This window comes from Nicotiana tabacum, chromosome 19, assembly GCF_000715075.1.
Source record: "Nicotiana tabacum cultivar K326 chromosome 19, ASM71507v2, whole genome shotgun sequence".
NCBI classification, from domain to species: Eukaryota; Viridiplantae; Streptophyta; class Magnoliopsida; order Solanales; family Solanaceae; genus Nicotiana; species Nicotiana tabacum.
The window spans coordinates 45,808,790-45,822,296 of NC_134098.1; the positions used below are offsets into that span (position 1 = coordinate 45,808,790).

General features: G+C 37.0%; 2 protein-coding genes across 2 annotated transcripts; both read right to left on the minus strand.

The window, feature by feature from the left end:
- Positions 1-5,099: 5,099 nt before the first annotated feature.
- On the minus strand, positions 5,100-5,952 carry LOC142173457 (uncharacterized). Its single transcript, XM_075239051.1, has 2 exons — positions 5,788-5,952; positions 5,100-5,426 (listed from the first exon to the last, which is right to left on the minus strand). Exons 1-2 carry the CDS (start codon positions 5,950-5,952, stop codon positions 5,100-5,102), a joined length of 492 nt encoding a protein of 163 aa, XP_075095152.1.
- A 120-nt stretch (positions 5,953-6,072) lies between these two features.
- LOC142173458 (uncharacterized) lies at positions 6,073-10,441 on the minus strand. Its single transcript, XM_075239052.1, has 4 exons — positions 10,337-10,441; positions 10,095-10,103; positions 6,869-7,794; positions 6,073-6,673 (listed from the first exon to the last, which is right to left on the minus strand). The coding sequence occupies exons 1-4, from the start codon at positions 10,439-10,441 to the stop codon at positions 6,073-6,075; spliced, it is 1,641 nt and encodes a 546-aa protein (XP_075095153.1).
- Positions 10,442-13,507: the final 3,066 nt, after the last annotated feature.

A 13,507-nucleotide genomic window follows, 5' to 3' on the forward strand; every position in this document is an offset into this window, starting at 1 on the left:
CTGGAGCTAGTGAACTCCAACCCCAATTCTGAATCACTCTTTCTTTTTCGCTCCTTGAGGTTCATCTTGGAGTGCACTTGACCAAGAACATCACAAAAAAAAAATCTCACATCATGCTCTTTCTCGGGCTTGTCTCGAGCGAGCAAATATTTATACATGGTAATCCTTAACTCTATTTTGCATTTTTACGAGGATCATTGCATGCATTTTCCTGAAAGTCTCCAATAATGAAATCCACAAAGCCATAATAATTAAAAGAAATTGAAAAATGATGGTCATTGAAAATTTGGTTTGTGCGTATGACGACCTCTTCATTCTTAGTTTCTTCCAACTTAATCAATTTATGTGAATAAAAAAATTGGAGTAAGCATTCATTACCTATTGAATTATATTCAACCAAACCTTTATTGTTAACCTTCTCAATTGGAACGGAATTTTCACCCTGAGTGGTAGATTTTTTCTCACAAAGCTCAATTTTTTGATTAATTTGTCCATCCTCACAAGACGTAGTTTCATTTAAAAGCTTCCACAAAAATTTAAGGAGATTGCCATACTTACTAATTGATTTACTTTTATTGTTAGATTTGTAATGACTTTATGATTATGTGCATATTTTTCATCGGTATTTTCTATGAACTTATGCACAACTTTTTTGAAAGTTTAAATTCTCTCTCGAGGTGATTCACTCTCAATATTTTGATTCTCTTGTGAATATTGGTTGCACTCCGGATTGCAGTCATATTCACTAGAATCAGTAAGCCTGTAAGAAGTAGAAACAACATTAGATTGTTCATTAGATAAATCAAAAGAATAAGAATTACCTAATTGGCATTCATGAATGAGGTGACTTTCACCATAATATTCACAAGTAGGGGACCTTTGAATGATTTTATTAATTAATTCTTCAAGGTCATTCATTCTCCTAGAATCCGCATAGGAGAATGTGTTACTTGTTTGATATTCAAAGCTTTGGTGGCTGCCTCTACGACAGTCACATATCATCCCTTATGACAATATTCTTTTACTAACTCAACAAGTAGTTTACTTGGTTGGTTGAAATTCATTTTGAAAGTATGTGGAATGAGTTGACCTTCAGGATCCCTTTTTTTTGTATAATTTTTTTTAATATTGCTCCCTATCACTTTTCAGGTACTAGAAAACAAAAGACTTGAAAAGGTTGGGGAAAAAATGTCAAAGTAGTAGTAAGACAATTAATCTGAAGTGGATGTTTACCAATCTCCAGCAACGACGCCAAAATTTTGACGAGCTCTGGGCGTATATGATTTTCTGTTCGTACTTTGTCAAATTATAATAAAGTTTAAGATATCGTTCCACGGAGATTAGAACCACATAGGCTACAGATTTGTATTGTCTTTGTCACTAATTGAGAGAATCAAATTGGTAAAGAGAAAGTTGTTGAAAAAAAAGGTAAAATAAAAGCAATAAATATTTTAGTTTTATAATAAAAGATAGAGGTTGGGATATTGTGAATCAACAAGATAAAACCATTATAATAAGATCAAAATTCTAGTATTATTTATTTCTCTATTTAATGAAATGATTGCTCATTTCTAATTCAACTAAATCACATAAAAGTAATCAATTAATAACACCTTTTTTGATTAGTGTAGTCAATCAATTAACAGTGAAACAGAGACCTTATTTAAAGAATGACCACCTATATTCTAAGAAATCACTCCACTTAACAACAATATGTAAATAGCACCGCTCACGCTTAGTGTTATTAATTTATTGACAATTAGTGATATTAAATAATAATTGACTAATAACACCTCTTTCGATTAGTGTAGTTAACTAATTAATGCAATAGTTTCAAACAAAAATTATCTTAGTTGAGTGCACCAAGTGAGAAAAAGCCTCTTTCGATTAGCCGTTGATAAATCAATAAACTTGTTTATTAAATCTTTCTCTTCTCCCGAATAAGAAATAAAATAACAAGATAAAAATTTTGGTAAGTGAATATAATTATATAAAATAATAGATATAATCATTATCAAATACCTTGGTGTATAAAGATGATAGAGAAAATCTCAACATAAAAAAATAATAAAATTAAGATAATTATTATAACACTTTTATAGCTTCATTTAATATCCCAACCAAAGAAAATTACTCTATTACGGAGAAAAGATAAAGGAGAAAAAATATTATTCCTAGGATAAATAAATAACTTTTAAAACTAAAACGAAGACAATATTAAAGTTGGAGTCCTTTGCACAAGAAGGGTTCTCCTTTTCCACATAAAAGTCATGTCTATTAATAAGAAATTATGCCCCTAAAATTCTTAGGGATGTCATCCTTGGATTGAGGATGACGTCCCTAACTCTTGAATTAATTTCTTCCACGTGCCTCTTTCCCACGGATGACATCCTTAGAATTGAGGATGACATCCTTGGATTGGGGATGCCATCTTTGGCCTTTTTTATGTCTATGCTTGAACACTCTTCTTTCTTCTCTTTTACTTTTCTTTTCCTGCAATATATATTAATAATTTGTACAAACATTGAACAAAAAGTCATATCCATAAATAGAGTATTTGTTTATTTAATATAATATATACCTAAAAATATATATAATATATACTTATCAAATACCCACATACTTGAATGTTTTATGTAGTTTATAGCTAGAAAACAACTGTATTCCTTGCCCTATTTTTTTTTTCTAGTATACACGAATCATCAAATTGATATAATATACCCCCTTATGAATACTAATATTATTAAATGGAGATTGCAAATATTATACTGTTGACTCTTGATTTTGATATGCAAAAATAGAAGACCGGATAAGAAATTCTTTTGACCGGAAGATGGTATTAGACACCTCCCGTGTTTCATGGTTGTTCGTTCTTTTTTTTGGGGCCAATTTTTTTTTTTTTTTTTTTTTTTTTTTTGCCAAAAACACTTTTGGCCGGCCAAAAATAGTCAGATTAGTGGTTTTGTTTCGCCTCCAACGAATAGACCAACAACTAGTGTAATAGATATAAGCCACTTGTTTGGTGGAGGCGAAGTGGTTTGGCTATTCTGAGGTGAAGTAGAAATAATGGTTCAATGGTGAGGCGATTTCCAGCCTCTGTGAATTTCCAATTTGGGAATTCAACTTTTGGATAAAAATTGAATCTTTGAAAATCTTTTATCAAATGTTCTTTTTAATTTGAACCCTCCAATCAAAAGAAAAGAATTGCCCTGATTGGATCTTGAATCACTTATGGTTCAATTGATATTATATAGTATCTTAAAACGTATGGGTCAAACCCATAAGGGAGGATGAGGAGAAGGCAAAGGAAGCTTACTTGAAGAAGGATGAGGCAAAACCAAATCCATAAGGATGAGGAGGTTGTTAGTTTTCGATGAAATTCCTAGCTCTATATCTTAGTTTTTGGGTGGTTGATAACTGATTTTGATGAATGGTTTCCTATTTTGGTGCTTTATACTTAGAGTTTAGTTCTGTGTTCAAATTGGTATAGTATATTTAGTGAACAACAAGAATATGATATATGATCTATATCTTATAGTTTTTGGTGTTTGATGAATGGTTTCCTAGTTTGGTGTTTTATATTTAGAGTGTAGTTACATGTTCAAATTGGTATGGTATATTTAGTGAACAAGAAGAATATGGTATCCTACTATTAATAAACAAAAGAACTATGAAATAATGTGTCAAAAAGTTGTGAATCGGCATATTCAATTGAGGCTAGTTTTAGGATACGCGCTTTGCACGTGTATCCCATATCAAAAAGTATAAAATTTTTAAAAATTATAATAACACTATTAAATTGTGTATATCTAACGTGCAATTGTTAAATACCATTTTGAAAGTATTTCTAACATTTGATATTGAGTTAAAGAATATCATAATAGTGAATGATAATTAGTAGTAGTATTTATTAGAATGTGTTTTTTTATTTTGGTACATAAAATTTATAGAAGATATATTTAATTAAAGGGTAATGGACATACTATTGAATACCTAGAGAATCAAACATAATTTTTCACAAAAAAGTCATTTTATTTTATTTTTACTTTTACTAAGATAATTTAATTTAATTTAATTTAAGTAATTGGTTTTAAATTTATGATCGGCTATAAAATATTTAACTAACAATAATAAAATCAAAGGTGTGTCAACGAATTAGTTATAGTTTCCTACTTAGATTATAGATTTATATCTTGTCATGAAATTAAAATTAATTAACTCTACAAGATTAAATTATTTTAGTAATAATAAAAAGGATAACAAAGAAAGAATTTTTATTAAAAAAAATATGTTTGATTGTCTCGGCATACAAAGGTATGTCCATTACCCTTTAATCAAACACTTCTTCACCTTTGCAAACACAAAATCTACAATTACATAACAACAACAACAACAACATACACAGTATAATTTCATAGGTGGGGGCGGGGGATCTAGGTAGGGTAGTGTGTACACAGACCTTACCCCTACTTGGAGAGGTAGAAAGGTTATTTTCGATAGACCCTCGGCTCAAGAAAAGATGTCAAGGAAGAAAAGGGAGGGGGGGAGGGGGGAGAAAGAGGGAGACAAAAGACGATAAGAAAAAAGAGGAGAAAAAGTAGCATCGGATAGTAACAATCAGGGAGTAACAATTTCCAATAAAAGGAAGAAAGAGTAGCATCAAATAGTAATAATCAGGGAGCAACTATTTCTAGTAGCAATTTTCAAAAATAATAGATGTGGTTGCTAAGTACCAGATATAATAACAAACTAGAAGGAAGTAACTTTCAACCAACAACAAGAATAATACTAGTACTACTGGTAAACCTAGGAGAAACTCACAACTACCTGTCAACCCACCACCTTAATCCTCGATCTCCACATCTTCTTATCGCTAGTCATGTCCTCGGTTAGGTGAAGTACAGACATGTCCTGCCTAATCAACTCTCCCCAATACTTATTTGGACTACCCCTGCCCTTCTTCAAGCCTGCCATGGTCAACCTCTCACACCTGCTAACCGGGGTATCTATATCTCTCCTTCTCACATGCCCAAACCAACGCAACCTCAATTCCCTATCTTGTCTTTCCTGATCTTGTCTTTCCTTGTATGTCCACACATCTATCTCAACATCCTCATTTCATCTACGCTCATCTTCTGGACATGGGACTTCTTGACGGGCCAACACTCATCTCCATAAAATATAGCCGGTCTAACCACCACCTTGTAAAACTTGCCTTTAAGTCTAGGTGGCACATTCTTATCGCATAAAACCCTTAAAGCTAGCCTCCATCTCATCCAACCTGCTCCAATACTATAAGTAACATCCTCGTGAATCTCTCCATTGCCTTGGATTGTGGACCTAAGATACTTAAAACTATCTCTTGTGGGAATGGATTGAGTATCAACCTTTACTTCCACTTTTTTTTCATGCCTCTCATCACTGAACTTGCATTCCAAGTATTCAATTTTTGATCTATTCAACTTGAAACCTTTGGACTCCAGCGTCTGTCTCCAAACCTCCAACTTAGCGTTAACACCCCTCGTGTCTCGTCAATCAGTACTATGTCGTCAGCAAATAACATACACCATGGCCCCCTCCCTTGTATGTGTCGTGTCAGCACATCCAACGCTAGAGCAAACAAAAACGGGCTAAGGGCTGATGCCTGATGCAACCCCATCTCCACAGCAAAATGTTCTGAGTCTCTTCCTGCAGTCCTCACCCGCGTCTAGCACCTTCATATATGTCCTTAATCACCCTAATGTACGTTATCGGAGCTCCTCTAAACTCCAATTATCTCCATAGAACCTCCATTGGGACTTTGTCACAAGCCTTCTCAAGGTCAATGAACACCATGTACAGGTCCTTTTTCCTCTCCCTATACTGCTCCACCAATCGTCTCACAAGGTGAATGGCTTCTGTAGTTGACCGTCCTTGGCATAAATCCGAACTGGTTCTCAGAGATAGATACATCTGTCCTCACTCTCTTCTCCAACACCCTCTCCCAAACCTTCATAGTGTGACTCAACAGCTTGATACCCCTATAGTTGTTGCAGTTCTGAATATCACCTTAGTTTTTGTACAACGGAATTTTTAAACTCCACCTCCAATCTTCGGGCATCTTATTCGTCTTGAAAATGACGTTAAACTAGTAAGCCACTCCAAGACTACCCTACCCGCTTCTTTCCAAATTTCCATCGGGATCTCGTCAGGCTCAGTCGCCTTACCCCTGCTCATCTTCCGTATTACCACCTCAACCTCCTCACACTTAATACGCCTACAAAACCCAAAATCTCTTCGACTCTCTGAGTTCTCCAACTTACCCAGCATGATGTTCCTATCCCCTTCGTCGTTCAAGAGTCTATGGAAGTATTCCTGCCATCTACGCTTGATACACGCCTCTTCCACCAATACCTTACCGTGTTCGTCTTTGATGCACCTCACTCGATCCAGGTCCCAAGCCTCCATCTTCCTAATCTTGGCTAACTTGTACAGCTTCCTATCCCCTCTTTTGCCCCCAAGATCCTCATACAATCTTTCAAAAGTTACAGTCTTAGCCGCCGTGACCGCGAGCTTCACCTCTCTCCTTGCCTTCTTGTAACACTCCCTATAGGACCTCCGCTCTTCTTCGTCCGTGCTCCCCACTAGCTTCAAATACGCCGCTTTCTTAGCTTCCACTTTTTCTTGGACCTCCCTATTCCATTACCAGTCCCCTTTGCGGCCACCCAAGTAACCCTTCGAGCCCCCTAACACCTCCCTAGAATCTTCCCTAATGCAATTCGCTGTCGTGGTCCACATACTACTCGCGTCCCCACTACTCCTCCAAGCCCCCAAAGCCAACAGTTTCTCCCCCAACTCCCGAGCCTTTCCCTTAGTCAAGGCTCCCCACCTGATCTTAGGTTGGTCGTACACCGCTCTCTTCTTCCTTGCTCCCTTGACCTCCAAGTCCATTACGAAGATCCTATGCTGCGTCGACAGACACTCACTCGGGATAACCTTGCGATCCGTACAAAGGCCGTTATCACCTCTCCTGAGGAGAAGATAATCAATCTGAGTCTTGGCAACCCTACTCTGGAAAGTGACCAAGTGTTCCTCCCTCTTCTTAAAACCTGTGTTAGTTAGCACCAAGTCAAAAACTTTAGCAAACTCCAACAATGAAGTACCGCCATCGTTCCTAACCCCGAAATTGAACCCGTCATACACCTCGTCATAACCCCTAGTCGTCTCCCCAACATGACCATTAAAGTCACCCCCTATGAAAATCTTCTCGGACTCTGGGATACCACCCACCACCTCGTTCAAATCCTCCCAGAAGCACCTTTTTACCTCCTCGCTCAATCCCGCTTGAGGCGTGTAAGCACTAATCACGTTAAAAGTGAACCCATTAACCACTAACTTAATAATCAACATCCTATCATTCACCCTCATGACATCCACCACTAACTCCCTGAGATCCCTATCAACTAAAATACCTATCACGTTCTTGCCTCCAACAGCCCTCGAGTACCAAAGCTTATACCCATTAACATTCCGAGCCTTCGTACCCTCCCCCCCACCCACCCATCTAGCCTCCTGGACACATGCTATATTAATCTTCCTCTTCTCGAGAATCTTCCCCAACTTTATCGACTTACCCGTCAGTGTCCCAATGTTCCAGGATCCAACTCTCAACCTTGTGTAATCCTTACCCCCATTTCCACCCTTGCACCCTACCCCCTGACCTACCCGCTGACCCACCCGAGGACACGACCCTACACTACCATCGCTCAAAATAGCTACACCAGCAAAAACATAGGGATATAAACTAAGCCTTAACTACTACAAATGCAAACGAGCAGGTAAAGCTTAAAACAAGCAAAGCCTAAATATAAGCTGAAATGTAATGTAACTTGGGCACGCAAAAGACACGTGTGATACCACTAATGGCAGATAAATGCAAGCAAGCTGAAGGAAATACACTAATCAAGGATAAAAGGCAGCCGACAGAATATTAACAAATAGCAAATTCTAAGCAAGAGAGGTAGAACATGGAGTCCCAACGAGTGCCGAGAAAGGTATTGTCCATAGCAGCTATATTCTGGAAGTTCCCGCGCGCGTCGCCCGAGGGTTGCTGAAAAATCGTCTCCGTGCAAAATCCTTGATGCCGCTGCTAGGTCTAGGAATCCGACCAGCAGCAATAAAGAAAGGGGAAAGAGGAGACAGGGTGAAAGAAGAAGGTAATGAGGGGCAGATCGGAAACCAGAAGAGAAAAGAGGGGATGAAAGAGAAAGAAGAAAGCAAGAGAAGAAAGAGACAAAGAAGAAAATAGGGGGAGAAAGATAGAAGAAGAAGAAAAAGGAAACATAGAGAGGCAGGAGACGGAGGGGGAGGGGCAGCTCGAAAAAATCAGAAGAGAAAAGAGGGGGAGAAATAAGAAGAAAAAAGCAAAAGAAGAAAGAGACGAAGAGAGAGTTGTACGCTGGCGAAGGTGGGGAGGTTGGGGCAGAGAGACGTTAGATAGATAGATAGATAGATAGATAGATAGAGACGTTAGAGAGAGACGGAACCTGACCAAAAAACAAATTCCGAGAGGTAAGTCACAAAACAAAACTAGAGAATGATTTGTCGATACTCAATACAGAATCTACAATTACATACCTTTATAAAATTGTCCTTCAAATCTTAGTTAATTTTAACATTTTAAATATTAAGCAAGAGATTTATAATTTAGATTTCCTAATATTAGGAGCTCTTACCTAAATCAAATATTTAGAAAATAGTTAATTGCCAAAAAAATATTAACTCCTAAATAAAGGAGGATATTTTTTTAATTACAAATTAGAGACGTAAGTTATGCATAGTTTTTCCATTTCAATTTGCTTATAACTAAATCATAATAAGCGTCTAAAATTTTAGAATTGGAAGGAGTAAGAAAAATTAAAGTTTTAAATAATAGGAGAATAATTAAATGACTATTCTTAAATATAAGGAAAATAATTAAATGACTATTCCTATATATTAGGAAAATAATCAAATGACTATTTGGTCCAGTGTAAACTTTATTTTAAAGGGGTAAAAAAGGCAAACGACATTTCGCTAATGCCTTCGTGTTTTTAATATAGTATAGGTATAGATAGATATAGATTATACATTTTAAAACGTGGGTCAAACCTTCAAGAAGTCAATCAACATGGAAGCATAACTCACAAGTCATGAAGAGGAAGCAGGCAAATGTTCTCCTATTCCGCATAACCAAAGGAAATGTTGCACCTTGAAATAAATTTGCTCATTTCAAAAACACTAATGCCTTATTCATTAGTCCCTCCGTTTCAATTTATTTGAGCTTATTTGATTGAGCTCGAAGTTTAACAAAAATGATAAGACTTTTGAAACTTGTGATCAAACAATCCATAGATATTTGTTTGGCTATAAACCATCTTATTAAGGGTAAAATAAAAAGTTTAAAGTTACATTTTTTCTAAATTTAGAAAGAGATTATTCTTTTTGAAAAGGAAATATTCATTATTTTTGAAGATGTAAAAGGGCAAAAAAATAACACTTGTCTAAGAAGTTGGTATCCAACTAGAAGTGCAGCCCAAATCACTTAGATGGTTCTCTTCCATTCCTTCCATCAAATGCCACCATTACCGTCCCAATAAATCAATTAGACATGTATTATGTTCTTCCCCGGGTTTCAAACTAAACTGCGAAGTCAAGTACTTATTATTGGAATAGTTATAGCAAACAACTAAAGTGAGCGATTATACTTTAGTCCATGAGTTTCGGGTAACTAGGAAAAAGGGGAGAGATGTATCTGGAGGCCAAGCATACTGCTTAGCAACTTTGGGTAAAGGATGGAAATACAGGGCGTGTTCATTTTGTTGGTATGTAAATATCATAAATAGTGTAATCACTGGAGGTTAAAAAAATTCGTGCAAATAGGAGGCTTACGTAACTTTTAAAAGAAAAATGCTAAAATAACTAAACTAACCGAGTGCCAAAGTCACTTGTTGTGTGACAGCTTAAAAAGGAATAGGGACTAATAGTACCAAATTGGTATATAGTGTAGGAATAATTTTCTGTGATATTGTCAGTTCCGAGGGATTTAATTACCTCATTCAACAGTTTTAACATACATTAAGAGCCTGTTTGAACAGTTTTTAACCAGTGAAAGTGTTTGGCAACAAAAAAAAGGGACTTAAAAAAGTTAAAATCTACTTTTAAAAAGTCAAAACCAATAAGTTGGAAAACCTAACTTTTTCGAAATTGGCTTAAAAGCCATATTGCTTTGACCAAAGATATTACATTCTTATCCCTTATAATTTTTTTAATCCCGAAATTACCCCTCAGTAAAAAAAAAAAAAACCCTACAACATACTATCTTTTCTTTTCTCCATTCTTGTTGCCCTCTGCTTTCTTCTTCGTCTTCTTCCATAACTTTCCTCTCTTTTCCTTTCATTTCTTTCTTTACACTTTCATTCATTATTTTCCCCTTTTCCCTTTCCTTTCTTTCTTCCCCAGTTATGCTCCTGTTATGAACGTAGTTAACATTTGGGAGGGCATGGATGGAAACTTAGAAACTTATTTGTGGGACCCAGGTTAGGAACCTATGAGGTATGAGAATTAATAAATAGCAGTACCTTAGACCAAATAGCTAGCCGATTATTATTAAGTAAAAGGTATTAGTCCTCTCTTCCTCAATTCTTAGTCTAGCTTCTCATCCCCTTCACTTGTTATCTCCTATCTTACTTAGCTTCTTCATTTGCATTTCCATTAATGTTGTTCTACTTCCTTGAGTTGTAATCCTTAGTTACTACCATTAATATAATCTATATTTTGGAGTTGTTACATTAGTGCTTTCATCCATCGGACTCCAATGGCAGCGGTGGTACTAGATCGATTTAACGGCATCAGCAACCCAGAGAGCTGGATTTTTCGAGCTGAGCGGTACTTCACTTACCTTGGCTTCTCCGAGAAGGACTGGTTACCTCTTCCTTCCTTTTACCTTGATGGTGAAGCTCTTACTTGGTTCAATTGGTTGTTTCGGAACAAGCAATTTTTCAATTGGGCGTATTTCAAAGAGAAATTTGCTCAGCATTTTCGACAGCAAAACGAAACATATCCGGTGAGGCGTCTCGTTGATTCCTCACAGGTTAGTTTTAACTACATTAATATTGTCCCTATAGTGTCACAATCAGCTATGGTGTCTCCATTTCCTGCTCTAAGCCTTCTTTCGAAGTCATCCACATTTGACTCGGCCTATGAAAATGGAAAATCGAAGGCGGACCATATATTCGATAAATTGCCAGTGCAGTATGAAACTGTAGATTCCTTGACATTGATTACTGGCAGTAATAGTGAGACTGAAAATCCTGAAGATATAGAAGCACCTCAAATTGGAAATGCAAAATCAGTAGAGGTAGTGGAATTGGTACATGAACCTTATGCCACAATTGATGATCAGGTGTTCGACGAAATTTTACACGACGCAGTGAGCTCCAGCATTCACGATCTTAATGTTATTGTCCATGAGGGAGACGACTCTGTTACTACAGTATCCAAGGTGTACGACGATAGCTTTTGCGCAAATGCCAGCTTCCAAACCAAGTTACATAGTGAGGTGTTTGATGATACGACCGGAACTAATTCTAGGGAGGAAGAAAATTTCGGAGATACTACTGTAGCTCAGATGTTTGATAAATCTCGTCAATGGGATACATTAGATCTTCTGGTTTTTACCAGCCAAGGAATTGTGCTGTCGAATGCGAGTATGAGATTTGCTGTAATAGAATTTTCATTTGATGGTACACTATGGTTTGACATACTTCCATGTTTGCTTAATTCTCTTGAAGATATTAGTGGGGTTAATCAAAATCAGGTGTCACTTTACCTTGACTTTGGCTCACACAGATGCAATTGGGTTGATACTGGGCAAGAACGCAATCTTCCAGGATTCTTGTTGTCTAAATCTAGAGAGTGTGCTTGGGAGCAGAAAATACTGAGAGGGCTCCAGGTATTAGCTGAATGTTACTCCAAGCAATCACCACATATTCGGCTCAATAAAGCTACTAGAGTCTTGTTTGCTCTGTTTGGTCTAGTTCATAAAGCAAGGCCTGCTTCGCTGTATATTATTTTTTATCCTGGTCCTTATGTTGATTATCCCAGATTTCCCACGTTAGCCGTCTTCATAGTAGCAAACAACCATAGTGACTGCATTTGCTCTACATGCTTGAACGACGCGACTTCACTTCATTTTGTTATATGGATTGTTGTGACCGTTTCTTGTGGCCATCCTTGTCTGTTAAAAGCTGAAGAACTGCTTGCAAAGGATAACAATAGAATTCTTGTTCTCTACTATACACTATTTCATTTTGAACTTGATGGTAGCTTGGAGTTTGATTTGCCTATGATGCAACTAAAAGAGCTTTTCAATGTATACCACTTTATTGTGAGCCAGGAGCATCCACATGTTGCTTCCTTGCTGCAGATCCAAGTGTTCGATGGAGCTTATGGCGGAACAGTTGTACATGATTGTGTAGATGAATACTTTAGTGACTATAACGAGACAATTGGTGGGGAATGCACTACTTATAATGTTCTTGCCTCAAATCTTGAGGACAAGATCCATAAGAATACGAGACAACACAAAGTCCTTGAATTTTTGCGCACCATACTAGCTGTATGTGTTATTCTCGACATGGACTTCTTTAGTACTATCACTGCAATTCGCTCAAGCTTGAATGACCCTACGGGTGTCCAATCACAGAATCTATTCACTAACACATTGTCAAGTTTAGGATTTACATTTATTTTGACTAAGAGCTTTCGGAAGAAATTTCCACATGAGGAGGAGTACTGGTGTATTGTGGTTAATCAGCCAAATTTTTACAGTGACATCTTCATTTTGGCTGAAATCCAGTTGATACATAAGAATATATCCCCTCTTTTTTATCCCAATAAGTTTAGCTACGGAAGAGAGAGACATAATATGGAGAAAGGTTCTAGCAACATTCAACCTTGGCCGCCACGACTCCTGAAACCACCTTTCTCCGACTTCTTGTTGGGTATCCTAAACAAAGTCGTGCACTCTGTTAACCTGCGACCAAGTTTGAAGCCGCGTGCAATAGGTTCACGGATTGATAAATTGAACAATGTTGTTATTGGTCATATCTTTCCAACAACTGAAGATAATTTGAACGCGATAATTATCCAGCATGATCGTGGGAGGATCGCGAATGGATTGGCAACTGTTGGTGCTCTAATGTGTGACTTTCTTGCTGCATTGTCAACTAAATTTAAGCATCACCCAACTGTTTCTGTCTCATATCATTGGATTCATGTTCATGAGGGGCATTTTCTCAAGTGTGAGCCTCATGCGCCATTACAGAAACTCGATTCGTCACAAGGATGCCGATCCATTAGTTTTTCTCAGACACAAGGAGTTAGTTTTATTGGCTTTGGCAAGGGGAAGCACCTCTACCATTCATGGGTATGCATTCAATACTGGTAAAGCTTTAAAGTTGCATCGGTCGAGTAATCGCTTGGTTTT

Coding starts and splice junctions, on each gene's coding strand:
- LOC142173458 (XM_075239052.1), bottom strand. CDS start 10,441: ATGAATGAAAGTGTAAAGAAAGAAATGAAAGGAAAAGAGAGGAAAGTT. Junction 6,674..6,868: donor TACGACCAACCTAAGATCAG/GTGGGGAGCCTT, acceptor GTAATGGAATAG/GGAGGTCCAAGAAAAAGTGG.
- LOC142173457 (XM_075239051.1), bottom strand. CDS start 5,952: ATGTATCTATCTCTGAGAACCAGTTCGGATTTATGCCAAGGACGGTCA. Junction 5,427..5,787: donor GTGACAAAGTCCCAATGGAG/GTTCTATGGAGA, acceptor TTGGAATGCAAG/TTCAGTGATGAGAGGCATGA.